We start from the raw sequence: 27,161 nt of genomic DNA on the forward strand, positions 1-27,161 counted from the left end.
TTCCCATGTTTTCTAATACTTTTCACCATTTGCTAACAATCAACTACCTTTATGGTTGCAATTGGCACTCCTTTAAGGGTATACTTGACGCAGGACAATTAACCACTTGCTCCAAAAGCTCGAACTAATAGAGCATGGAAAATTAATCCATTTATCTCATAGCCCAGGCCCCACATCCATGGGTTAGGTTCTCGGCTGAACCCTCCTCATGGGCCCTAAATCCATGGGTTCCGCAGGTCGCCCACCCCGAGTGTGCCCCCACATCCCACAGGCCACTCCACTCGAGCTCGGTATGAAAATGCCCCTGCATTAATCACTCCCGGTGAGGAGTCTCGAACATGAGACCGCCCGCTCGAATATCAATTTGATGCAGGACAATTAACTACTTGCTCTAAAAGTAGAGCAAGTAGTTAATTGTCCTGCATCAATACTCATTTCCATTAAGAGAGAAACACATCCACAAATGTGTGAAATCTCAAAGGATTGGGCCTAGAGTGTGCAACCAATGGGCCCCTAGCACCATGTCACAACCTCCAAGTGGCAAAAGGCAGAAGTCAATTTGAATTGTGAGTTCTTGGATGGTGAAAGAGACCCTTTGGCACTTCCCTTCGTTGGCCATTTTGTCACCATTTGCGACCATTACTTGAAAATGGTCACCAAGTAGCACCTTGATCCCATTTCTTTTAATAACTACGAGGTCCACAAAATTGTAGGTACTCCCGGAGTCAATCGAGACCGTGATGAATTGGAAGCCGAGTTTACCTCTGACTCCCATAGTTTGTGGTGCTGGAGCTCCGACGATGGCATGTAGGGAGATCTCAGGGGGTTCTTCATCCTGCTCCATCGGTTCCTTCGCTTGCCTGGTAGCTTCGTTCTGCTCCTCATTGTCTTTTGGCCAACCTCCTTCAATTAGAAACAACTTATGGGTCTTACAACAGTGGCCCAGGTGGAACTTTTCTTCACAATTGTAGTAGAACCCTTGTTCCCTTCTTTCTTTAGCTTCCATCGAGGTCAACCGTCTGATTGGTGGTACGGGTAACCTGGCATTATTAGCGATTATAGGTTGTTGGATCTTGGGCGCCTCGGGTTGAGGTTGTTTTCTTCTTGCAATTGAGAAGCCTGATGAAACATTTAAATGTCCATCCATATTTCTTCCTTGAGTCCACATACAAAACAACTGATGAGAAAAGACTCAGTGAGTCCCTCTGTTCGGTTAGCCAATTTCTCGAATTGTGATTGATATTCTCGTACAGTCGAGGTCTGTCTTAACTTCGCAAGGCTGCTAGCGGAATCCTCAAATTTGATGGGGCCAAACCAAGTATTGAGGGCTATTACAAATTCTGCCCATGGTAGCATACCTTGCAACTTCTCCAACCAACGGTATCTTAGAGTGCTTCTCCTTCCAAATGAAAGGAAGCAATGAGAAGTCGTTGCTCAGGTGTTGTCTGATCGTAGGTGAAAAATTGCTCAGCACGGTATGTAGAAATATATGTAATTTGTGTGTGCATGTGTATGTTTGTATGTACCCCAGCAGAGCACTGTAACTTTTCCTTCATTCTAATATATGTGTGCGTGTGTGTATGTGTTAGTCTTTTGACTAAGCATAACACAAAAAGTTGTTGCCCTAGTCGTTCCTCTCCCTCTCCTCTTCTTCTCTCCCTTCTTCTCCAAATCTCTACTCTATTAAATTTCTACCTGGTATTAGAGTGTCCGATCCAGGATCTGACCACAACTTGTAGTGGTGGGGCCCACTGCTGACGTTGTCCGTGTGCACGAATGGCGTCAACAGTGCATGACCGGCTCATCTTTTTGGAGCAGAAGGTATAGGATTTATTAGATCGGGATTTTATAGGGATAATAATGATTTTTTTCACATTTTTTGGAGGTGTTTTTCATGGTGTTTCAGCAAAAATAAAGAAATAGTCGGAAAAATTCAGATTTCAGTCCTTCTGTTGTAATGCTTTTCTGATAGAGTTTTGAGCAGATTTTCTCCAAATAGTAGGTGCGATTGATCAAGAGCAATCATTAGGAATGAGATTCATGAAGTTTTGTCAGGGGTACTGCGACGTCTTTTGTGATAGATGAGTGCGGTAGGCTCTTATTTTTTGGGTTTTGTTGCCGGATTTTCTTTCTTCTTCATGATCTGATGTTGTGGAGCTGTACAATGCTGTGTAAAATTGTGTTGATGGTGATTGCGATGTTGATGCTCTCGTCACGGTGCTTAGAAGGTTCGGCGCATACACGGTGTTTGACGTTATGCTTCACTCAACTCTACATGGGAGTTTCTTTACAAGTGGTGGATTTTTCCTTCTCAATTCATCTTCTCTTCTTCTATTGGGCATGTTTATGGTGTGAGTGTCCCTCCACCTTGTTGTTTGTTGTGAGTGTAGTTGCACTTGATGCACCCTCCCCTCGTGTTTGTCCTCTCAAGTGTTGCACATGATGCGCACTTGTATTTGTGAGAGAATGTTATTGACTCGATTGTTGTCGAGTTTTGTTATGGCTGTGTATTTGAAGAGAAGGTTCTACGGATGAAGGAAGTGCAAGCTTTAGTCTATGTTCTACCATGTTGTGCTTAAGGGGTAGTTGTGATCCATGCTCATTACCTTCATTATCTTTGTATGTATTTCAAGTCGGGCATGATCAATATACATGCTCCACCTTGAGGGGGGTGTGGAAATATATGTAATTCGTGTGTGCGTGTGTATGTTTGTATGTACCCCAGCAGAGCACTGTAACTTTTCCTTCATACTAATATATGCGCGCGCGCGAGTGCGTGCTAGTCTTTTGACTAAGCACAATACAACAAGTTGTTGCCCTGGCTGTTCCTCTCCCTCTCTTCTCTTCCTCTCTCCTTTCTTCTCCAAATGCCTACTCTATTAAATTTCTACTCGGTATACCCACCCCGATGGGTCGCCACTTTCAAATCGTGGAAAATCCAGCTTAACATTTCAGCCTTGAATCGAACCAAACGACTCGGCTTGTGAGGACCTGGAGGCTTCATCAACTCTTTCAAGATGCTTGTGTGATCGACCGTCAGATTGGTCCCCACGTACAGCTTGAGAGTCTCTCGCTAGCAGCTTATATTTTACATTGAGAGCTGTGAGTTGCTACAAGACTTCTTTCAGTGTTTAGCTCTACGTTTGTGCTTCAGATGCTGACTTGATGGTTTGGATCTTAGCTTTGTGTTGACAAGGAGTGGTCAGCCTTGGTCCCATTCGACTTCGATACCAAAATGTTAGGACTTCAGAGTCAATTCAGTCAACATGTGCGTGTCAGCCTGTTTTCTTTTGAGGTAGAATTTTTTAAAAGAAAAACAATTAACACAATAGCAAGTTGGATTCACTTTGAGGTGAATCCTATCCTCCTACTCCTTAACAAGGAAAATGTGTAGAGTTCATTGCTGATTTTTCATTGATTCCAAGCATTGCATACAGATTACATCTAATAATTACCACATCTAACCATCTTCCCTACTAAACATACCATAACACCAAAATCCCCTAAAAATGCTCAACATCATCCCACTACTCCTAACCACCAGCAACTACTCTATAGACATGCATATGAATCCCTAAAGACTCTCAACATCACCCCACCACTAGCAATAACCAAAAATAATTACCTGAAGAGATGCATCTGAAGGGTGCACGCATCATATGCAATCTAGGTGTTGGTTTGTTGGGCCCCACAATGGATGCCGCAAAAGGTACAACACTTGTGCATATTCAAGTGGAGAAAGTTCCAATTTGGTGGTGAGATTTTTCTGATTTGAGAGATTTTCGGGCCCTAGCCCATCCGCGGTGGGACACAATGGACCAACCATCTAGATTACATAATTATGGACTCCATTCGCTAGAGTTAAATGCCTGCATATACCACGAAAGACGAAAGTGTATTACATAGTTTCTATTTTGGCTGAGATCCATTAGTGGATTAAGAAATATTTTTTTAATCATTATCATTAGTAGACTAAAATTTCACTATATAGATAGATGTATATTGACTCTGGGGTCAGTAGTCCAGTGATTCAAACTGTTGATTTCATGGGCCTCACTTTTGATGGGCCATGCTAGAATAATCTCCTTGATGGAATAATCCAAACCCTTTCAATTGGGGCACACAAATTGGTGGCCGATGAGCATAATGAGTAAGTGGCCCACATTCACCTGAATAAAGGTCGAAAATTGAACAGGTAGGATCTTCTGATCAAGTGATCTTTGACTTGAAATCCATCCATGGTGAGGCCCATTAGATTAGTTGTCTGGATAGCTGAACCATGGATCCCATTTGTAACTGCAGGATAGTATGGATATCCTCGGGTCAAGGATCATATAATTCCTTGTGGAGATAATGTAAAGGGGATTTATTTGATACTCTGGCTGCGTATGACGCTTAATATGCAGGCACTTCGAAATGGTACATGTTGCATATATTTACTCATTAAACCGAGTAGATTGTGGAACACACTGTCACTAAATTACGTTTAAAAAAAAAAATCAGATTGGTTGAACATTCCTATCCTCTTATTTGTGGACACTTGTTTGTTCAGATAAGACTGTTGGGTGTGTGTGTGTGTGTGTGTGTGTGTGTGTGTGTGTGTGTGTGTGTGTGTGTGTATATATATATATATATATATATATATATATATATATATATATATATTTGAAAGGTGACTGTTGTATATTTTCATTTTTAGCTGTCTACGAAATGTCCACCAATCTGATAATAAGGGAATCACACATGGATAGTTTTTGGTTATGATACATCAAAACCGGTACCCATTTTCTGGACAGTTTAATTTCAATTAATTGTATGCTACAATTTCTAAGTAATTTCTAAGTGCCTGTGTAACATCCATCGCACTCTGCCAGAGTATGAAAGCTTTTCTCTAATGTAAAATGCTCAGGTCTGCATTCCATACAGGTGGGCTCACCTTCTGGCTGCCCATACTATTCATCTGGTGTGTCCCACGTGGGTGGAAAATTCCTTAAAACACTCCATCAGACAATCCTAGAAATCAGATTGTTGTGTATAAATGTATGGTTAGAAATAAAATGCAGCTGGGTGGATATCAAAAGAAAGGAAGCCACCCATTGGACTGGCATTATTCTAATCTTGCTGGGCTCATTTGATTAATGGTCTAGGTAACTGAACTATGGACCCGTTTATAACACATTTGCTGTAGGGGCCATCCACAGTGAGTCCCATCATATCAACGCTTTGGATCACTGAATCATAGGCCCCACTTGTGCACTCTGAAAATCCTGGGCTTACTATACAATCCCTGGGCTGGGGCATTTTTTAATACCTGAAAGTTCAAATTCAATCGACACAATAGGCTCAAGCTAATGCAGATGCAAAGGATCCAAAGATGGGTTTGTTATGAAATGCTGGCCTGAACGAAAATGCTTTTTTTCCCCTTATTATCCAAGCATCATGTAATACCGTGGGTAGGTTGATTTTGTTGGAATTGGTGTCTGAATTTCAGGTGTTTCTATGCATGGGTTCAATCGAGAATGGTTCCTCTTTACTCAACCAAACGGAAGCACATCCTAGTTTGCCATTGCCAGATGCTTTTCTTGATTTCCTCAAGGAGAATGGGGTGGACCCTTCAATTTATTCTGCCAGCGACTCCATTCCACGCTATATAAGGTAACGATATCCTCCCTATCATGCTACAAGCCTTCCTAGTGGTTGCCTTCCTTCCATACTTTTTTTTAGGGGGGGGGGGGTGGGTGGGGAAAGAAAAAAAGAAGCCAAAGGTTGAATGACATACAAAACCACCAACTCCAAACTATAATATTTCTCGCTCATATGATTGGCATATACTGGAACCTTGCCTGATGTATTGTGGTATGTAACAAAAATATTGTGCTTTCTTGAAGCTTGTTGCATCTGAATATTGGATGAATTTGCTGTAACAATCTGGTCGATTGTGTCAAACACATGTTTTGGATGATGGTTCACCCAGCTTTTAGTAGAAAAAACCTTAATTTATACTTGATTTCTGTATTTTATCAGTATTTGTATTCAATATATATATATATATATATATATATATATATATATATATATATATATATATATATATATATATATATATATATATATATATATATATATAGTTATGACTTATGACACATGCCAACAATTTATGGGCTCAAATATACACAATATCGCATTTTTCAATATCATTGTGGATGAGTTTTTTGAAGCCCCCTAGGCCCAACCAGTGTTCGAATTATCTCTGATATTATTGAAATATCTCCGATATTATCTTTATCTCCAACTCAGCGATATCGATAACACTGGTAGCGATACTGATAACGTTGGTAGTATCAGAAATTTCAGGTATTAGCAATGTATCGCTAAGTATCGCCAATGTATCAATATTGCTAATGTAATCGCTAATATTTTCAACTATGTAAATTCTAGGTGTCGCTTGTATTGCCAATGCATCAATATCGCCAATGTACCACCAATATTTTCGACAGTGTAAATTCTAGGTAATGCTTGTATCATAAATGTATCAAAGATATTTCAATTTTATCGCCAATATATTGATATCATCAAAATTTTGTTTATTAGAAAATTTTTTATTTCATGGGCATATGGTTGTATGTAGTGTTCAATTTGTTGTCAATAATATTGATAATATCTCAATATTATCGATATCACAACATGTGTGATATTGAGACCACAATCTTTTGTTTCATTTCCAATTGTTGATGATTTCTTGGTGAAATATCATGTGTTGTTGATATTTTGCAATATCGATGGATGTTTGGATGGAAGGTTGGATAGTTAAATACATTGAATGGGATGGTTGGATTGATATCTTACAACGACACATGCTTTTAAGGCCCCTTTAAATGGAAACTTGTTATGTATGCATTCTTTTTACAATTTTTTATTTCTAAATATGCAAATATGTACATTTTAACATCTCCTAAAGTTTCGCTGAAAATTTCACCGTTTTTCCCATGTTTCCCCGCATTTCTAGTTATCAGCGATATTATCGGGGATATCGATATTGTTTTTGTATCCCTGGCCAGCGAAACTTATAGCGATACCAATACTTCGAACATTGGGCCCAACACCATGTGTCCATGTTTGATTATGGCATGTGTCTATGTCAAATTTTTTTCTTTTTAAATATATATTTCTAATGAATAACGTGTAATTTTATTTAAATTAAAAGGGAACAAGATATAAGGAAACGAATGAGTCCGACAAACAACTCCCCACTAGGATACAAACAAAAAATGACTCAACCCTAAAGGAAAAAAACTGTTAAATTCAAGAGACTGCATTTTGCAAGTCATGGAAGGAAGAAAAGAAAGAAGAGGAGAAATTGCCTTCATTTCTCTCCCCTTCTACTATTATATATAGACCATTTTTAACAAATGGTGAGCCAATCAAAGATACTACCAAATCTTAAAAGATATACACTAGTATTTTTTTTCCTTTTAAGTTTTTATCTACAATCATCTCTGATATAGAGAATTCTCTCATTTGTTTGTTTTTTTTTTCTTGAAAAAATGACTCGTAAGAGAGGAAAGAGTAGAAAAGGGAATTTCAATAGGGCAGGGAGTTCGGGCGGGGTAATCTTAACGAAAACTAAGGGAGGACGGTGCAACGATAGTGGTGGGTGAGAGAAGAGGAGTTGGGGCGCACAAAGGTAAGAAGATGGAAGCAGGAGTCGGGGTGTCTAGAGCCGGAAAGATGCTACCGAAGCTACTGACCTTGTTTGTAGCAGGTTTTCTGGAAGGCTGGCTCCCGGTGAATTTCTCCAAGGTATTCGATAGGGTAGGTAGCGTAATGGAGGTGATAATCCCTCAAGATTGGAAGACCGCAGCTTAACGAGAAGGCCTTTATGCGTATGAGCTAGAACGAGGTGAAGCTACTTCATGGGGAGATTTTCGGTAGAAGGAAACTTCAAGTGCGAAAGGCTCGATATGACCTTGAAGTGAAAAATAGAGAAGAAAAGAAGATGATTAGAAGAGAGAAAGTAGATAGTAGGGCACAACAGGGAGCAAGACAGGAATTGTCCAAGGCAAGAATAGGGTATGAAGGTCTCCACGAAGTCTCAAGTGTAATGTCCTTCAATGTCGTTGTGACTGGGGACTGCAAGCAACAGAAGCTCTAGAAGGAGGAGACGGTGGTTGTAAAATGTCAGCAGTTTTAATAGGGGGAGCAGAGAACAAAGGGATGGAAGAGAGTCTAGACGGAGTATATTGGCGAAGAACAGGTGGTCCAAGTTATGCCGAAATTGATTTGGAAGGCTTGGGAATCCCTGTAATGGCTGGTTGCTGGAACAGTGGAATGCATCACCATTTTGCGGTTAAAATCTTAGCATGTAGAGTGATGCAGATTGGAGGTAGATGATTTGATCATCAAACTAGTAGGGTTGAATGAGGTGTGGATATCTGTAAAGCTGGAGTTATGCCTTGACCAGGTGATGGTTGCGAAGGCTCTATTTAGGGAAAACCATGTGCTTTAGATAAGAAGATGGGTGGAAAACCCCTACTTCGGGAAGGAGGAAGTGTAGTTCCTCATATTAGGGATTTTGTTGGAATTATGGTTTTGAGAATATTTTTTTAGATATCAGGAGGTGTATGGGAGAGGTGGTGGCTATTGATGAGGCAACAAAGGACAACAGGGAACTGTGGGTGGCCCAAATCTATGTGAAGAAGAAGAGAGCTACAATGGACCCTTCTTCATTTAAGATAGTGTTTGACATAGGGATTTTGGTGCTCAGAGTTGAAAGGGAGAAGTGTTGGGGGCATTCCGACACATTAGGGATCGGTTTGGAGTAGGTGGGGCAGTGTCGTCCAATGGGGAAAAGCCATTGTACGCAAGGCTTGGAAGATGGTATATAGATTCATTGTTCTAGCAGAGGACTAGATTGAGAAAATTGTACGAGTCATTCTCCCATTGGCGGAGAAAGGGTAAGTGGGGAAAGGAGAAATGAGAGAATGTCATCTGTTGTAGGGCGTTCTGCGGAAGCTCAGATGCTCAATGGTCTCACTTCGACTTTAGGTTTAGTGTCCGATCCTCGGGTTAGGGAAACACGTACACTGAGCGATGATGGTCTCAGAAAGGTCTAGAAACAGGTTCAAGTGATGCGACAGCAGGAGGGTGCTAGTGTTGCTTCATCAGTCCAAACCTGTCCCAAAGTTGCTTTCTCGTGGTTGGGCTTTAATGAAGGTAGCAAAGGGGAAGAGATGGCTGGCACGTGGCGAACTTCTTTTCGAGAGGGAATGGGGGAGGCAACTTGTGGCAAGGATGGCCCCACCCCCGTCTTACACATTCTTTCTCCCGCACGTGTGAGAATCAAACTTTCACCAATACGCTCTCTTAAGTCCCGCATGTTAGATATCTCTCATCCTACTTATATAAGTAGTGAGGGGCTACATTTTTTAAGGCTTTCAGCTTTGGAGTTGCTCAGGGAGAGGAGTCTACTTTGGATCTTGGCTTTGGGAGGTGTTTGCAGCTTCTACTAGCAAGTTGCAATGAATCCTTGGTGGAGATCAAATGCGAGGAGGATTCCCAAGAGGGGCATCAAGATTGACAAGAAGGAGATAGAAGGTTGCCGAAACAAGCTTGTCTAGAGACATTGGAGATCATGGAAAGCTGGGACTTGGAGAGGGGAAGTTTAGTGCATGATGACCAAGGGTTGGAGGAGGCAATGCTCATCACTCCTCTTCAAGCTACGTGGACAGAGGAAGTTAAAGCTCTCTGTAAGGCTGAGCCTGGAAGACTTCCAAAGGGATAGTCAGTATCTAAGGGGGGCATAACAATTCTGGAAGATCGTCTACAATGATTGAAGGATGTTCTTGAAAGGGTTAGTAGTTTATTGGGCTTATCTTTTAGGGTGAGAGATGAAGACACATGCGTTTATTAATTTGTGCAAAGCAAAGGAGCTCAACGTCAGTAGGATCTACAAGTGATTAAGGCTAGGAAGTCCTCGAGAGGATGGAGGGAGCTTCTCACTCAGAGTGCACTATCAAATACGATTCCGTAGGGAAGTATAATGGGAGGAGGAGGGTTAGAGGGGGCAAGATAGTTATCCAATGAGAACGTATGTGGTTTGGGTTGTAAGGTTAGAAGAGCTCTAATGAGGAAATTGATCAAGAAGGCAAAAGCGGACGTTATAGCGTTGCAGGAAACTAAGATGCAATCTATCAACCATAGATATGAATATTGTTATCATATTGTGTCGTATCCATATCGGCACGAGACGGTACGCGATACGTTGTCATATTAGCCCGATACGGAAAAAAATATTTAAAAAAAAAAAAAAAAAAAAAAAAACCCATATCGGCTTATACGGGGTGTGTCGACATCGATACAAGGCCGATACGCCCATAACAGCCCAATTAAATTTTTTCTTTTCAAAATTTCCCTAATGTCTCCTCTTCTTCTTCTTTTTCATTTAAACTATGGAAGATGCTTAAAAACTCATTTTAGGCTAGATCTAGACCTATGTTGGGATCAAAACAAATGATTTGAATGGGATTCGACAAATCGAAGCGAAGTTTACCATTATGGGAAAAATCGGAAAGAATGGTAAACCTTCACTTTCTTTTTCATATTTTCATTATTATTATTATTATTATTATTATTATTGTTATTATTATTATTATTATTGTTATTGTTATTGTTATTGTTATATTTCAATGTAATGGGCCCGACAGACAACATTTTCATCAAAGAAAGGTTTGATATGCCATCATATGCATGTCCAAAATACAAAAAAGAAGAAGAAGAAGAAGAAGAAGAAGAAGATTCTTGAATATTTTATTATTCTCTTTTTTCCATATATTTTCCTTAATTCTTTGGCTTAAAATTTTTTTTTGACTGATGTGGGCCAATACAACCTTGATACCGATACGTGACGTTGTATCATATCATTTTTCCGCCGGGCCAATACGCCGACCAATACCGACATTTAGAACCATGTTATCAATTGAAGTATTATGGATTCTGTTTGGGGGATTTAAAAAAAATAAAGAATGGCTTATGGCTGATGTTGTAGGTTCTAGGGGCATTATTGTGGCTTGGAACGTAAATATTTGGAAGATAGTTGACAGCTTCATTGGTGTTTTTCCCTTATCTGTTGTGTTGCGGGATTTGGGTTTTGGTTGGCAATGGCATTTCATAGAAGTTTATGGCCCTTCAGCTCCTGGTCAGCGTGATCAATTCTGGACTAAATTGAGCAATGTTAGACAGAGATGTCACCTTTCATGGAGTGTTGGCGACTTGGCAGAGATTTTAATGTGGTGAGATTCTCTTTTGAAAAGTCTAATGGTGGTTGCATCTCTAGCAGTATAAAAGGTTTCGCCGATTGGGTGGAGTGTCATGAGTTGGTAGACTTGCCATTGGAGGGAGCTAAATACACCTGGTCAAATGGGCAAGTTGATCCTATCCATCGCGGTTGGATAGATTTTTAGTATCTTTTGAGTGGTTGGATAAATTTTCGCTTGCTGGTGAGAGCACCTTTCTGAAATCTACCTCAGATCATCAGCCTATTGATTAGGAGGTAGTGGAAGATGATTGGGGCCTGAAGCCATTCCTGTTTCAGCTAGCTTGGCTGGAAATTGAAGGTTAAAGATTGGTGGGGTTCCTATTTTATTTTTGGTTTTGTCGGTTTCTGGATATGTCGGAAACTTAGACTATTGAAAGACAAGATAACATGTTGGAAGAAAGAAGTCCTTGGTGATAAAGAGGCTGAGTTTGATATTATTATATTAGAGGAGATGCAAGAATTGGACACAAAAGAAGAAGTCAATCAATTGTCTCCAGAAGAGCGAGAGAGGAGAGTAAGCTTATCTTTGAATTATGCCAACCCTGTCAAAGAAGAAGAAATCAAGTGGAGTCAACATTCTAGAGCTTTATGGTTAAAAGAAGTGGACAAGAACATGCATTTCTTCCATGCCATAGCTGGTGCAAGGGCTCAAGGTAACAAAATTAGTTGCTGTGGTTAATGGCAGCTTGACATTGGATAAGGGTCAGATATGTGATTAGATACTGCGGTTTTATGAGGACTTTTTTAAAATCTTGAGACTAGTGGAGGAGACTGCGGTCGGATAAGCTGAATTTCCTCAACTGCTGAGTGAGGAGGCGAACTCCCTCAAAATTCCTCTCTTCGAGGAAGAGGTCAAAAATGATTTCTGACAATTTCCCCTACACCAACCGGGGTTCCTGAAGGAACACCCATCAAACATGCATTTGAAGCAGCTGTTCAACCCACTAATTTTCATCGTGGTTGAGTCAACTGTGCAAGATGTTCCCTGAAAAGTTCTTTCTCAACCACAAGCTCCAAAGAGTTGCCTGGAACAATAATTTCCAAAGCAGATGACCAATCGGGCCAGCAGCCATATTCTGCCACCCAAAAACCAGAGCTTCCACCATCTCTGCACCTGAACAACACCAAAGAAGACTAGGCTTTCCTAGCATAATTGGAGTGTGTTTAAGAAGTTGAGAAACTGACTCTTCTGAAGCATGACACATCAAGCACCTATTTGGGAAAGAGTGGCCTTTTCTCTTTAAATGATCCAATTGTCCAGCAGCAAGTTATTACTTTTAACACAATAGCAGCACAACAGAGCTTGGAGGGCCAAGTCAATGCATACCTGTGACCACCTGATAGCACATTGAAAAATGAGCACACAGAAAAAAGCATCTATTTGATTCCAAAACCCAAACTCTTCCATCCTCACCCGAGCAAGGAATGTAAGCTTTCCCTAGCATTTGAAGCACATTGGCCTGCAAAATAATCTCTTCACCTCACCGATTTCTGCAGAATTCCTGCTCCCCAAACGACTTCCCCAGCAACTCTTAGGAAAAAGACCTATATAGCTGCTCCTTTATTAGACGTGACTGCATACAAAGCTTCGTGTTTCCTGCATGATGACATGTCTCCACACCACCAATCTTCCCAAAACCGGAATTAGGGTTTTATCCTCAGACCCTGCTCTATATCTAATGTGCCTGCTATAACTGTTTTGGACGGAAGATATGGCTCTCCAAATCGTAATCCTTTCCTGTGATTCACACCATTAATGTCCCATCCATTTTTCAATAAGACCCATATTTAGCAATAAGAATTTTCTTCGAAAGAATCTCCTTGCCCCAATTCTCCATCACCATTTTCTAAGTAGAGCCAAACTCATCAGTCAAAAAACTATAATCCCATTGTCTCTGTGCTCTTTTGGGCTTACAAACATCCTATCTATGTTTCTCTCCATTGTCATGCCACAGATATTTCTTTTGGATAGATTACAACTTATCTACAACATCGCAAGGGAATTTGAAAATGGATAGGAGGTAGATGCCCATGCTTGGACTGCCTTGTTTGAAATTAACCTCCCTCCCAAAGAGGGCAACTTGCATTTCCCACGTTAGTTGCAGGATCCCTCTAACTAGGTGTCTCTGCCACTTTGAATTGTGCTTCGGATTCTAACTCCCACTTCCTGCCCATTTATACTTGTTTACATTTTGAAACAGAGCTTCCTCGCACCCAAACCCATTGCTGCTTCACTTCATGCTTCGTGCAACTATGATTTCCACACTGAAGTCTGCACCAAAATTGTTCGGTTATGTCATCCCAAAATTGTCTTGGAGACCTGCCTGCACATAGAAGAATACTCAAATGGTGGATCTGAAGCATAGTAATCAAACAACCAATGATCTAAGCCGAATGATCACTTCATTATCCTTAATGTTCATACCAATTATGCTACCCAAAACTGTCCTAAAACAATTTTGTAGAACCAGGGGATATATTTAAAAGCCTGAGCTTCTTGGAGTGAACATCCTCTAGTCAGGTAATGTTTTCAACCCAAACCCAAATGATGCCATATGTCATATCACCGATACTGCACAAAATCAAAGAATCCGCAATGTCACAATCACCAACAACACATACCAGTTCACGAGATTTCAAATTCTCATGCATGCCTAAAGTTTTACATTTGCCATCATCTATTTGGTTCTTCTATGTGATGGACTCTTCTTATCTGGAAGGCTAAAACCTGGTGGTGAATCCCAGCTGCTGGAGCTTGAAGCTGAGATCAAATGTAAGCCTGAGAAGGTTGTTTGGTTACCAGGGTTCTTCTCCATCCCTCCCCATATTCAGATAGCTAGCTCAGATGTGTACCGGCAAGGAAAGGTAAAGGAATAAATCTACCATTGACATTTCTAACAAATATGAGTTCATGTTTAATGCTTCTAATACTTGCTTTCCCATGGCCACTTAGATCTATGGAATGGATGCTGCATCTGGAGCTGCTGTTTTGGCCTTGAATGTCACCCCGGGAGATAATGTCCTTGATCTTTGTGCTGCTCCAGGTAACTGCAGCACTTCCTATTTTAAGTAGGGATAGAGGAGACTACTCTATGCATTTTCAATCATTTCTTAAGTGGTGGTGACTCATCCAACCTACGAGTTGTGCACATGTAAATCAATCTAGACTGACCAGATCACGGACCCCAATGAAGATGGAACATATGCTGAAAATCAAACTTATTGGACTAACGTAACCACCGGATAACAGCCATTGAATTTGGATGCTGGCATTTTTCTTTTTATTTGTCCATTTGATGACCACCAAACTGATGGTTAGGAGCATCGAATGAGCATGATTTGTGGAATATGCTCCATCCACAATGGGTTCCACACTTTAGAAGGTCTCTCTCGATGGATATGCATGTTTGCCACCTATATATTGGATAAGTCACCACCCAATGAGAAATGGTTGAAAACACTCATGCTAGTCTATCCCTATTGAGCATAATCAGTCCTTTTTTTGAGAGATAGTATAATCAGTTGCAATCTTTATATCCAGACAAAATTAAACATGTATGTAACTTGATCTAGTGATTGTTGTTTTGCTTTTGAATGTATTGCTTGTGTTTCCATACATTTTCGTACGTTTATAAATTATATGAATATATTTTGAATATACTTCCATCAGTTCAATTGGAAAGCACATATATTAGGACCCTATACAAAGGAAACCCCTATTATGTGCACCTTTTTTTTTTTTGCAATGTTGTGATTTCTAAGTGTGTATTGATGTCTTTTTCAACAATCCCTGAAGTTTCATTGAAACATTCAACCAATTTCCCAATGTTCTCATGTTTCCCAGCAACAGTGATACATTACGCGATACAACCAATATATCCCATGTGATAGCCAATATTTATTCATATCCCAAGTGCGCGATACATTACATGATAACGATATTTAAAACATTGGGTAGAACATCTTTGTTCTCTGTGTAATAGCTTCTTAAAAATGCCAATAAAAAAGAAAAAGAAGAAGAAGAAAAACCCTTCTCTCATACTAATGAGAGCTTTTATATATGTCATGATGCAGGACATGATTTAATGCTAGCATGCAACGCGGAGATTATGAAAGAGTCCATAAAGTAATTTAATTAACGTGATTAGAGTTAGGAAGGGGAAAATCTGAAATTTGAAAAATTAGGGTTCATGGGAATTGGGAATTTTGATCGGGGAAGCAAAGGGAAATCAAAGGATTGAGTGATTGTCCATACGATCAGGCTAGGGGCTCGCACATGTGGGTTGTTGGCTAAGATTTTTGGGTCCTCAATGGTTGATTTCGGTTGGGGCTGAAGTTGGATGATGAAAAATTGAAGAAAAAGATGATTTAAATAATCTTAAATAGGAAGCGAAGAAAAGAGATGAAGTTTTTGGGAAAATGCCTCTTTTTAATAGAAAGGAAGAGAGAAGGAAGATGATAGATGGAAGCCTCGCACCTCCATTGAATGGGGAATGGAATCACACCACACCCAAGCTCCAAATCACATGGAGTATTCTTCAAATCACATAAAGAAGAGAAAACACAACTTTTTTTTTTTCTCAAAATAATGGTATTAGGACTTCACACACCCCCCTTATCTCTTTTATAGTATCAGAAAAGACCTTTTACAAAAAAGCGCTCTTAGATAAGATTCTCAATATAAAGATGCTTAATAAATTAAAAGTTGTTTCTAACTCCCTAATCTCAACACAAATATAAGGTGTACCAAAAATAACGAAGCATGTCTGATGATGATCTAACGGTCCGATCATCGTGTCCACCTAATCCAATAGTCGATGTATCCATCAAACTCATATATGCAGCCTACGTGCATTTTCCTAGTGTGGGATCTTTAAAGGTGCACGAACGTGCACGTGGGGTCTTCAACATAGCTAGGAATTGGGCCAAGTGGGCCCCATGTAATGGTCATCTAGCTATAAAGAGATTGGATCAGCCCTTCTCTGGTATGGTGCTCAGATGCCCTCATCATGTCGTCTCTCAACGCTAACCGTAAATATGTGTTTACAAACCGTTTAGTAATAAGAGTTCACCTGATGAGGACATCACTTCACGTACACCTTTGCTTATGTATCAAAGGAGGAGGCAAGCCGCATTGATTTCCCTATGGCTAGGCGAGTACCCGTGATCGTGCTGAAGACCCTGTGTGCATGTGTAAGCATCTAAAAGACCCTACACTGGGAAGATGCACATGTGCTGCTTTATGGAGTGATCCAAATTGCTAGATTGGAGGGGAGTGACGATCGGGCTGTTGGATCACATAGATCACATGATCGGTCCATTGATCATGGATCGTCCACATCAGTTTTTTTGATTTTATCATCTTTTAGGATTTAGTTTTGATTATTTTATGTTTGGACACCTTTATAAGTGATTTAGTGGATTCTCTTTAGACTAGGGCCATTTTTATTAAAATTTCATAAGACATGGTGTTTTTTGTAATTAGTGAAACTTAGTGAAGATATAAAAAGAGGGTGGGCATGTGACTCTCTCCATCATTAGGTTTTGTGAGGAAAAAAAAAGGCTTTTGCTCTTTTCTTCTTCTTCTTCTTCCATCTTCATGAGATTTGAAAATACTTTCATGTGATTTGGAAGGGAGATTGGTGCAAGGCTAATCTTCATCAACGGAGGCGTGGGGTCTCCATTTATCCCCACATCATCTTCTCTCTTCCATCCATTAAGGTATTTCCTTTCAGTTCTTCAACTCTTCCATCATAAGTCTTCATCATCTCCTAAACTCATCTTTCACTTACCTATCTACCATCCGAACACTAACTGACCTAAACTCATTAACTGCAAGTGTGAATTCTTGCCCCTTTTGGTTTTCCATCACCCTTAAATCAAAACCCTCTTATCTTTTCCTCAAATCCCCTTAACCAATTCACCCAACTTATTCCTATATTTCTCAATCTCTTTTAACCATAATTCCACCCTAGGGTGTATTAGGTCTTCTACTTTGAGATAGACTATACCTTATGCTAATTAGATGTTCCTACATCCATTAGATCCTAGTTTCCTTTTATTTAATGATCTTGTGTGACGATGTTGGTAACTTAAACTAGGATTATGCATGATGTTTTTTTTTTTTTTTCATGGTATCTGCAATGATTATGTAAGGTTTGTGTTTTTTTTTGTTAATTATCTTAATTTTGCTACTTGATCTCATATGATAGTTGGTTCATGCATCTGTCTTGCACCATCACCTCAATTCTAATCAATCAAAATTAAGCTTTTAACCTATAGTTTGATTGTTAGAATTAAAAAAGAGGTGAAAGAATGAAAGGGGGAAGAGAAAAAGGAGACATTAGCACACCCCCCCCCCCCCACACACACACACCAATAATTACAATAATGCCATTAGTAATACAAGCAAGAATTCCCGTTATTCCTAAACATATGGGTTGTAAATGGGCCATAGACTAACCCATATCCTATAACACTCCCCCTCAAGCTGGAGCATATATATTATGAATGCCGAACTTGACAAAGGGATGATCTACTTGAGTATGACCTAGGGCTTTCGTGAACATATCTACCATTTAATCTTGGAACTTTGAATGGCATGCAAATTTCCTTGCAACTTTCTCATGGATGAAGTGGTAGTGGACCTCAATGTGCTTGGTCTTTTCATGATAGACAAGGTCGTTGGCAATATGAGAGGCTGCTTGATTATCACAAGACAACCACATGTGAACCTTAACTATAAACCCAAGTTCGCATATTAATGTCTTTAGCAAAATGAGTTCACATGACGAATGGGCCATTGCCCTATATGCTGTCTCAACACTTGAACAAGCCGAAACACTTTGCTTCTTACTCTTCCGAGTAACAAGGTTACCACCTATAAAAGTACAATAACTAGATGTAAATCACCTATCAATAGGGAACTGATCCAATCTACATCAAAATATCCTTCCACTCGAAGATAGCCATTTCGCTTGTGGAGGATACCATGACCAAGAGCTCCCTTTGAAAACTTGAGGATATGAAGAACGACTTCCATATGAGAGGCCTGGGGAGCTTGCATAAATTGACTAAGCACATTGACAGGATATGTAATGTCAGGTCATGTAAATCACTTCTCTAGCGAGTGGTCGATATCTTTTTAGATCATCAATTAACTCACCCCGATCCACACTAAGCTTTTGAGTTGTATTCATGAGAGTTTCGACAAGCTTGGCTCTTAGAAACATGTGTTATCCAGTAAATACTTCACATATTTTTATTAAGTTGATGCCCACCTTGGACGTGGCCACCTTAATGCCCAAGAAATACCGAAGACAACCCAAGTCCTTCTTATAAAGATTTTGTTGTAAGAATTTCTTCAACTTGTCAATACTTGTATTGTCACTACTTGTCATGATGATGTTATCTGCATGTACAAACAACTTGTCAATAGGGCATGTCTCACTTTGCATTATAGAAACAGAGTGGTTGGCGTGGCTACGTTTCATCCTGAATTCAAACATCACCTTACGACACTTGTCAACCAACCTCTTGGAGACTATTTCAACCCATAAATTTCTTAATATGGCATACCTTGTTTAACTCTTACTGAGCAACAAACCCAAATGATTGCTCCATGCAAATTTCTTCAACTAGATCTCCGTGAAGAAAAGCATTCTTCACATCAAGTTGATATAGTGGCCAATCCCAATTTGCAATAATAGAAACAACCTCACATACCAAGTGAAGCTTTGCCACAAGTGAGGTCTCTGAATAGTTTACTCTCAAAGTCTGAGAGTACCCTTTAGCAACTAACCAGGTTTTAAATGATCCACTGAGCCATCAGGATTGTATTTTACTGTATACACCCAACTGCACGCCAATAGGTTATTCAACTAATGTAGAAGTTTGATTTTGATAGAGTGCAATCATCCCTTCTTTCGTGGCTCATTTCAACCCATCACAACTCAAAGCCTCCTGGAAAGAACAGGGAATTGACACATACAACAGAGACAAAGCAACTTGTCAAAATGAAGGAGACGAACCACTGAACAAAATAAAGTTGGCAATAAGATGTTGAGTACATGAACATATACCCTTTTGAAGAGCAATAAGTATATTACCTTAATCCGATGATGTAGGCAAGGAGTCAAAAGGATCATGCTCTTTTGACGGATCAAGAGGATTGGTAGAAGTTACGCTTGTATATACTCCGTCTCCACATTTAGAACATCTGGACTAAACCTATAAAGGTCGAGATGCGCGTTGAACAAACATCTCTCCAACTCCAGTAGTAGTATCAAGTACAATGGAAAGAGTAGTTATGGAGTTCTCTTTAAATTGTAAAGACTTTCCTTTGATAAATATGAATTTTGTTCAAAGAATGTGACATTAGCTAACACATAACGTCTCTGGGAGACAATTATAACATTTGTATCTCCATTGGGTACAGGAGGTACCCAAGAAAAATACACTTGATAGCCCTTGGTTCAAGCCTGCCATGAATATGATTAAGTTGATGCATGAAACACAAATATCCGAACACTTTTGGAGAATAGAATAAGAAGGAATTTGTGGACACAAGATAGAGAGAAGAGACTTTCCATCTAAGACCGATGAAGGCATCCAATTTATTAGGTAGAACGCAATTAGGACTACATCACTACAAAATATTTTTAGAACCTTCATATTCAACAAATTCACTCTAACAACCTCAAGTAAATGGCAGTTCCTATGTTCAGCTACCCCATTTTGTTGTGTGTAAGCACATGAAGTTTGGTGAATAATGCAGGATATGAAATATATGAGTTAAGGTCATGAGATAAATATTCCCTGACATTTTTTAAGTGTAGGACATAAACCTTATAATTAAATTGCATTTGTGCTTCCATATGAAATTCTTTAAAACAAGAAAACACTTTTGATCGATTTTTCATCAAATATAGCGATGTTATACGAGAATAATCATCCAAAAAAATAACAAAGTACTTGAAAACAAATATACCCGTAAGATGGACTGGACTCCAAATATCATGATATATTAAATAAAAAGTTTTAGCACTTATCTTGTCCACACGGGGAAAAAAAACGACACTCAATGATGCTTACTCAACTCACAAGCCTCACACTCAAATCTAGACCCATGTGACAATGATGGAACTAGACTTTTCAAACTACTTAGGGAGGGATGATCAAGCCTAGAATGCCACTGATGTGGAGTGATATCTGTCAGCAATGCAACTCCAGATATTCTACTATTAAGGTAATAGAGTCCATTCGGTTCATGCCCTCCACCAATCAACCCCTAAATAGATGTGACAGAAAAAATTTGAAGATTTGTTTAGCTAGCTCATAGGCAATAAACTCATAGGAAATTTAGGGATGTAAAGTGGTGATAATAATGAAAGCGATGGGGTAGGACAAGGAATACCCAACCTAGACACTAGGTTAAAGTACCATATGCTAATCTGATAGAAGAAATGAATGATGACTATGCTAATGTGATAGAAGAAATACCCTATGCTTACCAGTTGTACTATGCTAATGTGATAGAAGAAATACACTATGCTTACCAGTTGTATGATATGAAGCTCCTAAGTCACCCAGGGAACACTATTAGACGGTGCATGATAAATGATACTTGACTGCACGAGAGTAGCTGTGGATTATGATACATGAGTGGAATGATCCTTCAGAAATCTTGGCATATTTTTCCTTGAAGAATGTAACAGTATCACTCGTAGTGTTGGGCTAAAAAATGAAGGAGATAAGCTTAGAGAGTAGAGATAACCGTTGGTGTCATCATCGGAAGAACAAACCCGATTCACCCAATCAAGCTTACTAACAAGGTCCTAACATGTATCAGCTGTGTGGTTACTAAGACCACGATGAGTGCACTGCCGATTACCACAACCATAATCATGGCAACCATTGAAATCTGTACCATGGCCTCCCTAAGGATCTCTTATGCCAGTGCAATGAGAGTGTCCTCGCTTGCTAAGCTCACTTCCATTATGATGTTGTTCTTGCATTTGCTGAAATTGACAGTATTTGCAGCTTATTGAGATAATTTGTAATATAGGGGAAGCTAATGGTGCATGGCTTTCATGCAAAAGATGCTGGTAGTTTGGATATCCTTTTTCAATGGCAACATAGTGGCAGCATTTGCAAAAGGAAATCACAGCAAAAGCTTATTGCATAAAAACACAACATGCATCAGTGAGTATGATCAGACATTCAATAATGCTATTATTATCATCTACATTTTATTTCAGGTGCCAAGTTGTGTATGCTTTCGGACCTTCTTGGTAGCTCAGGCTCCCTAACCGGCGTTGATGTTGCACGACATCGTTTGGCAGCTTGTCGAACAATGTTGCAGAAATATGCACTGGGAGACCGTTGCCGACTCTTTGTTGCAGATGGAACTTCATTTTCCCTCTTACCTTTGAGAGCTCACCTGGATTTAAAATCAAACCATGAATATGGAAAGGTGTGTTCTGTAATTAAGATCGTAATGACCAATGTAAACTTTCACTGTTTCACATGTAGCTGTTTGGTAGTTTCGCCTGCTACAGCAACCCATTAGAGTAGCATCTTGAATCCTATTCTACATAGTCCTCACAGATGTAGGTGTGTGACCCACACCATTCGTCATGTGGGCCCCACTGTATATGTCCGGTGGCATTTGAAGTGAGCACGTTTTTATACTTTACCTCAGGTCGCTTTTAGCTTAAACTGATTTTTTGTTGACTTTATTGGTGGGACTACTTCATTTTGAACAACTGCACGTGTATTGTTATGTAAAAACAACAGAAGTGAAGCGAGCAAGATCTGGATTATTCAAGAAGTGGCTCCACAGGATGTCGAATGGCCCAAAATTAGCCTGGTCCAGTCATCATGTGGCCCACATCTGTGCTTTGAATGTGGAATCCTTTTAACCATTGGTTTTTGGTAGAGTTACCTGACAACCAGATCAACCTGCTTTTCATGCTATGATTCATACATGACAGGGCCCATCTGATGAATGGCACGGATCTTGCAAGCACACACGCACATGCACCGCATTGGGGTAAGTATGATTCAAGATCGTCCTCTTCTGAGTAGCCATCACATGTCTCTTCTTATATTTGTCTCTCTGCATTTATGCTTTGTACTTTGGTCCAGAAATGCTCAGGTGCACCTGTATGCAATGAGTCAAAGGATGTGTTTAAGGAATGGACTCCCAAGAGACCATGGAAAGAAAGAAAGAAAGCAAATAAAGCTAGGAACAGTACTGACTCACATTTATTCCCAGTGGCCACAGAACCGGAATTGATATTTTATGGCAGACATTCTGGAGTCATTGGAATCAGTAAAAGTGAATTATATCAGACGGGAGGTCTCAGCAAGGCTTCTGATTCTGGCTATGACAAGGTATGCTGTTCTTCACCCCTTTCAAAAGACTGTTTACACCTTGGTATTCCATAACGGTAATGGTGGCTGTGATGGCTACCACCGTAACTGTTACGATAACGGGCCGTAATGGCCATTACGACCTCTTTTTTTATTTTTTATTTTTTATTTTTTTTTCAAAAAAAAATAAATCTGTTTGGTCCCATTACGGATCATTTTTCCTGTAACGGCTGTTTCGGCCCCGTAACGCATAACAGGTACCACCATTACCGTTGTGTAAGCGTTTTGGCATACTTACACACGCACAGGGAAATGTTCCCCTGTGAACTGTACCACACGAGGCTTACTTGCATGAATTCCTTTCACAACCATTGGAACTCATCTGACATTTTTTAGTAAGCCTGCAAGTTTGAAAAACAATTGTAACTTCGGGCACAAGTAAAGGGGGCTTTTCCAACAACCTCTCTGGGATACGATAAGGTAGGGACCAACGCAAAAGGACCTCCTCCCAATTTCTAGCCAACACCATTGGGGGAAAATGTCTAAAACCCAAGGTCAGTCTGGGGCCAATGACAATCATTTTTTATATGCATTCAAAGCATGATGTGATTTAGAGAGGAGAATCAATATGCTAGAAGGAAACTAAGATTTACCCGTTGTGTGCTTTCATGTTTTTAGGCCTTAAAGCTCTCCTTTACTTAAATGGTTCATATAATGTATCACACCCTGAGAGGTTGAAGGTTCCAGGAATCGGAACTCACTATCATCAAGGTTTTAAATCCCTTGAAAATCATGTTGACTTTGCTCCATTGAGAACAAATTGACACCCCACCTCCCAAAAAGTATGATAAATAAAGTGAAAAAAGATGTTTGCAGACAAGTCACATGGGTATCTTTGGTTTTGGCTGAAACTGAACAAGTTGTAATGGTTTTGGCCACTGATCAAGTCACCCTACCAAATTGAGATTTAAACCTTGTTTGCTTGAAGTTTGCCTATGGTTAGTTAATGTTTCAGTGGCTTTTGTCTCCAGCTGCTATTTCATTTCACAAAATAATGAGCTAACATGTCACTTGCCTTTTTTTGAATTTGACATCTCTTATTACTTATTTGGAATGTGGTGTTTGATTGGGACTTCAATCAGGTCCTTGTGGATGCAGAATGCACTCATGATGGGTCATTTAGACACATTCAGAAATTTGAGCATTGGGGCTGGAAAACTCTTCAACGTCGAGTCTTGGATGCACAAAGGACGGACACCTTGACACACCTCCAGGCAACTATTTCTCTTCGTTATGCCCTTCAAATGTATTATTTTCTTTACAAGTATTTAACGATATTTTGCTGTCAGTTTCTTTATTCTCAACTTGTCAAATATCTAGCTATATTTTATTAAAACCTTGTGTTGGATCATGCCAGTTAAAATATTCTTGGTGTTGACAAGTAGACTATCAGCAACCCGTTATCCAAATCATTCAGTGTCTAGATCCCTTAGAATTACATGCAGGTATTCCTGCAACAACAGATCAAGCTTTAAAGATGTTTCAATATTACATCTCCTGGAAGTTCTCTTATTCAATCAAGGCATAAGAAATGATGGATTGATGATCCCAAACTTCCCATAGGCGGACAATCCAACCGCTCAATAGTATTCTAGGATTGCATCACATCCGAGCATGAGGCTAGATCTCTTAAAAAAGTACCCAACATCCCTCTTAGCAAAAAAATCTGCATCGAAGAGTCCACTTTACAAAGGGTTATATATATATATATATATATATATATAACAATTCTAATCCTATCTGCTTCAAGTTAATAAAATATCAGAGTTCTTTGTTTTTCAACCCGAAATGTGTGTTGGCACATTTTTGGCTCCATTTGTCAGAACTCAAAGCTCCTCAACTTTCATACCCAACAAAGAAGACCTTTTGTGAAACTTGGCTCCTATGAAGCTGGTCATGCACTTTAACTGGAACAAATCTGAAGAGTTCCTTGCCTGTGAGGGCCAACAGATGTTCAAAGTTTCTCTGAAAGTTCAAGCACCCCAAGAGCTGCCCGAAGAGTCGCGCAAAGTCCAAACACTCCTTGCACAATAAACCTTGTGTCTCAGAGACCCTATCACGTAATGCCTATTGTAGAGTCTACGTTGCAAAGGACATTCCCTATCACATGGCCCCTATCCCACAGCTTTAAGCCCGTCGTTGAGAGCTTGCCTCATAAAAGGAAACTTGCAAAGCATGGGGGCACCAGAAATGCATCATCAACCGTCAAAATCCATTATTTTGCCACACAAGCTCTCCAATTGTCCTAGGCATCCTTGTCATATTGCAACATCTACCTTCCACAACACCACCCACGACAACCTCTCTCAAAATCCATTATTTTGCCACACAAGCTCTCCAATTGTCCTAGGCATCCTTGTCATATTGCAACATCTACCTTCCACAACACCACCCACGACAACCTCTCTCTCTCTCTCTTGTTTTTTTTTTTTTTTCATTTCATGAGAATTTGCTTGTTGTAGCAGAGTTTTAAATTCCCCAGGAGTGTTCAACACTTGAAACCCCTCTCAGGTCTAATTCAAGCTCTAGCCAATGTTTTAAGTATCGTTATCGCATAATGTATCGCACCCTTGGGATACGGATACATATCGGTTGTCGCGTGAGATATATCGGTTGTATCACGTAACGTATTGCTGTTGTTGGGAAACATGAGAATATTGGGAAATTGGTTGATTTTTTCAATGGAACTTCAGAGATTGTTGAAAGAGACATCAATATACACTTAGAAATCAAAACATTACAAAAAAAGTCCACATAATAGGGGTTTCCTTTGTATGGGGTCCTGACATATGCGATTTCCAACTGAATTGATGTAAGTATATTCGAAGTCTATTCATATAATTTATAAATGTAAGAAGACATGTATGGAAACACAAGCAATACATTCAAAAGAAAAAGAAGAATCACTAGATCAGGTTACATGTTTATTTTTATGTTTAGATACAAAGATTGCAATTGATTTGTGAGAAATTGAGAAATTTCGATTTTTCTCAATTTTCCGCAACTTGACCCATCTCCCCTAAATCTCGAAATCAAAGTTTCAAATTTATGATTTTTCATGGAAAATATGAAGAATTATAGATTTGTAACAATTTGATACTAGTTTAACGTGATTTACAACAAAAACATGGATTGGAAATCGAAAATGCTCATTGGGTCGAATAGGTGGGATACATCGGCACTGCATGTGTGTTTCGTATCGCCCAGGTGGGATACAAGATATATCGTGGGATATATTGGTGATATCGTCAATATTTAAAACACTGGCTCCAGCATCAAAGTGTCCACTTACAAAGGTTTTTAACAATTCCAATTCTCTGCTTCAAGTTAATAAAATGTCAGAGTTCTTCGTTTTCCAACCCGAAATGTGCACTGGCACAGTTTTGGCACCATTTATCAGAATTCAAAGTTCCCGAACTTTCCTACTCAATGAAGAAGACCTTTTGCGAAACTTGGCTCCTACGAAGCTGCTCATGCACTTTAACTGGAACTAATCTGAAGAGTTCCTCGCCTGCGATGGCCAAAGGATATTCAGGGTTTCTCTGAAAATTTCAAGCACCCCAAGAACTACCTGAAGAGTCGTGCAAAGTCCAAACACTCCTCGCGCAATAAACCTTTTGTCGTCGAGACTCTATTGCATAATGCCTACTGTAGAGGCAATGTTGCAGAGGACAATCCCTATTGCCTGGCCCCTATCCTGCTGCTTTTAGCCTGCTGTGGAGAGTCTGCTGCATAAAGGAAAACTCTTCCACAGCATGTGTCCTGTGGCCTTGAGCCTGCTGCAACCATGATGTCGCAAAAGTATAGGTATGTTGCAACTTGGGCTGCAATTTGTGTTTAGATCAAGCCAAACCCAATTGACCCAACCTAAGTTGGGTCAGGTTGTCAAGGTGCTTAGGTCGGGTTTGGGTTGGAAAATGGCAATCAGGTTGGGTTCGATATGAGTAAATTAGGGTCGGGTTAAGTCAGGTTGGGAATGATCACATGTATTTGGATCGGGTTGGATTAGGTCGGTCAGGTTGGGTAAAGTATAGAAGAACTCGGATTGGGTTTGTTTTGGACACCTCGGGTTGGAGCTTGTGTCAGGTTGGGTTGTGGGTGGGGCCCTTGTGATGTCAGGTCAGGCTCGGGTTGACCCTCAACCCAACCAAACTCGCCCAACTTGCACCCAACCCACAAAGGTGTGTGCACCCACCTAGGGTTGCAACATGGCTCCTATGACACAAGTTATTGTAGCCTGACATGGGGCATGTTGCACGACATGTCGTTGCTGCCCAAATCTCAGCCCATGACACGAATTTCAAGCATGATAAAATTGTGTTAGAAAACAGAGGGTTTCAGAGCCAAGTTAAAGTAATGAAAAACGAAGGTGGAGCATAGGAAAGGCTCTGTTTAGGATAGGTTGACTGTC

General features: G+C 39.9%; 1 protein-coding gene across 5 annotated transcripts in view; it reads left to right on the top strand.

Annotated features, from left to right (window-relative positions):
• LOC131243283 (uncharacterized) overlaps window positions 1-27,161 on the top strand; it is a 42,010-nt gene that overhangs the window by 3,839 nt on the left and 11,010 nt on the right. For 2 of the 5 annotated variants that reach the window (XM_058242525.1, XM_058242531.1), the window contains exons 2-7: window positions 5,492-5,655; window positions 14,035-14,179; window positions 14,268-14,358; window positions 21,574-21,788; window positions 22,463-22,711; window positions 23,833-23,968. In XM_058242525.1, coding sequence (XP_058098508.1) covers window positions 5,504-5,655; window positions 14,035-14,179; window positions 14,268-14,358; window positions 21,574-21,788; window positions 22,463-22,711; window positions 23,833-23,968 — 988 coding nt within the window. In that variant the 5' untranslated portion in view covers window positions 5,492-5,503. Of the gene's footprint in view, window positions 1-3,220; window positions 3,353-4,395; window positions 4,420-5,491; window positions 5,656-14,034; window positions 14,180-14,267; window positions 14,359-21,573; window positions 21,789-22,462; window positions 22,712-23,832; window positions 23,997-27,161 lie in introns of those variants that run through there. The other 3 variants (XR_009170010.1, XM_058242511.1, XM_058242518.1) reach the window with 3 other exon arrangements.

This window comes from Magnolia sinica, chromosome 1 (genome assembly GCF_029962835.1).
Source record: "Magnolia sinica isolate HGM2019 chromosome 1, MsV1, whole genome shotgun sequence".
NCBI lineage: Eukaryota > Viridiplantae > Streptophyta > Magnoliopsida > Magnoliales > Magnoliaceae > Magnolia > Magnolia sinica.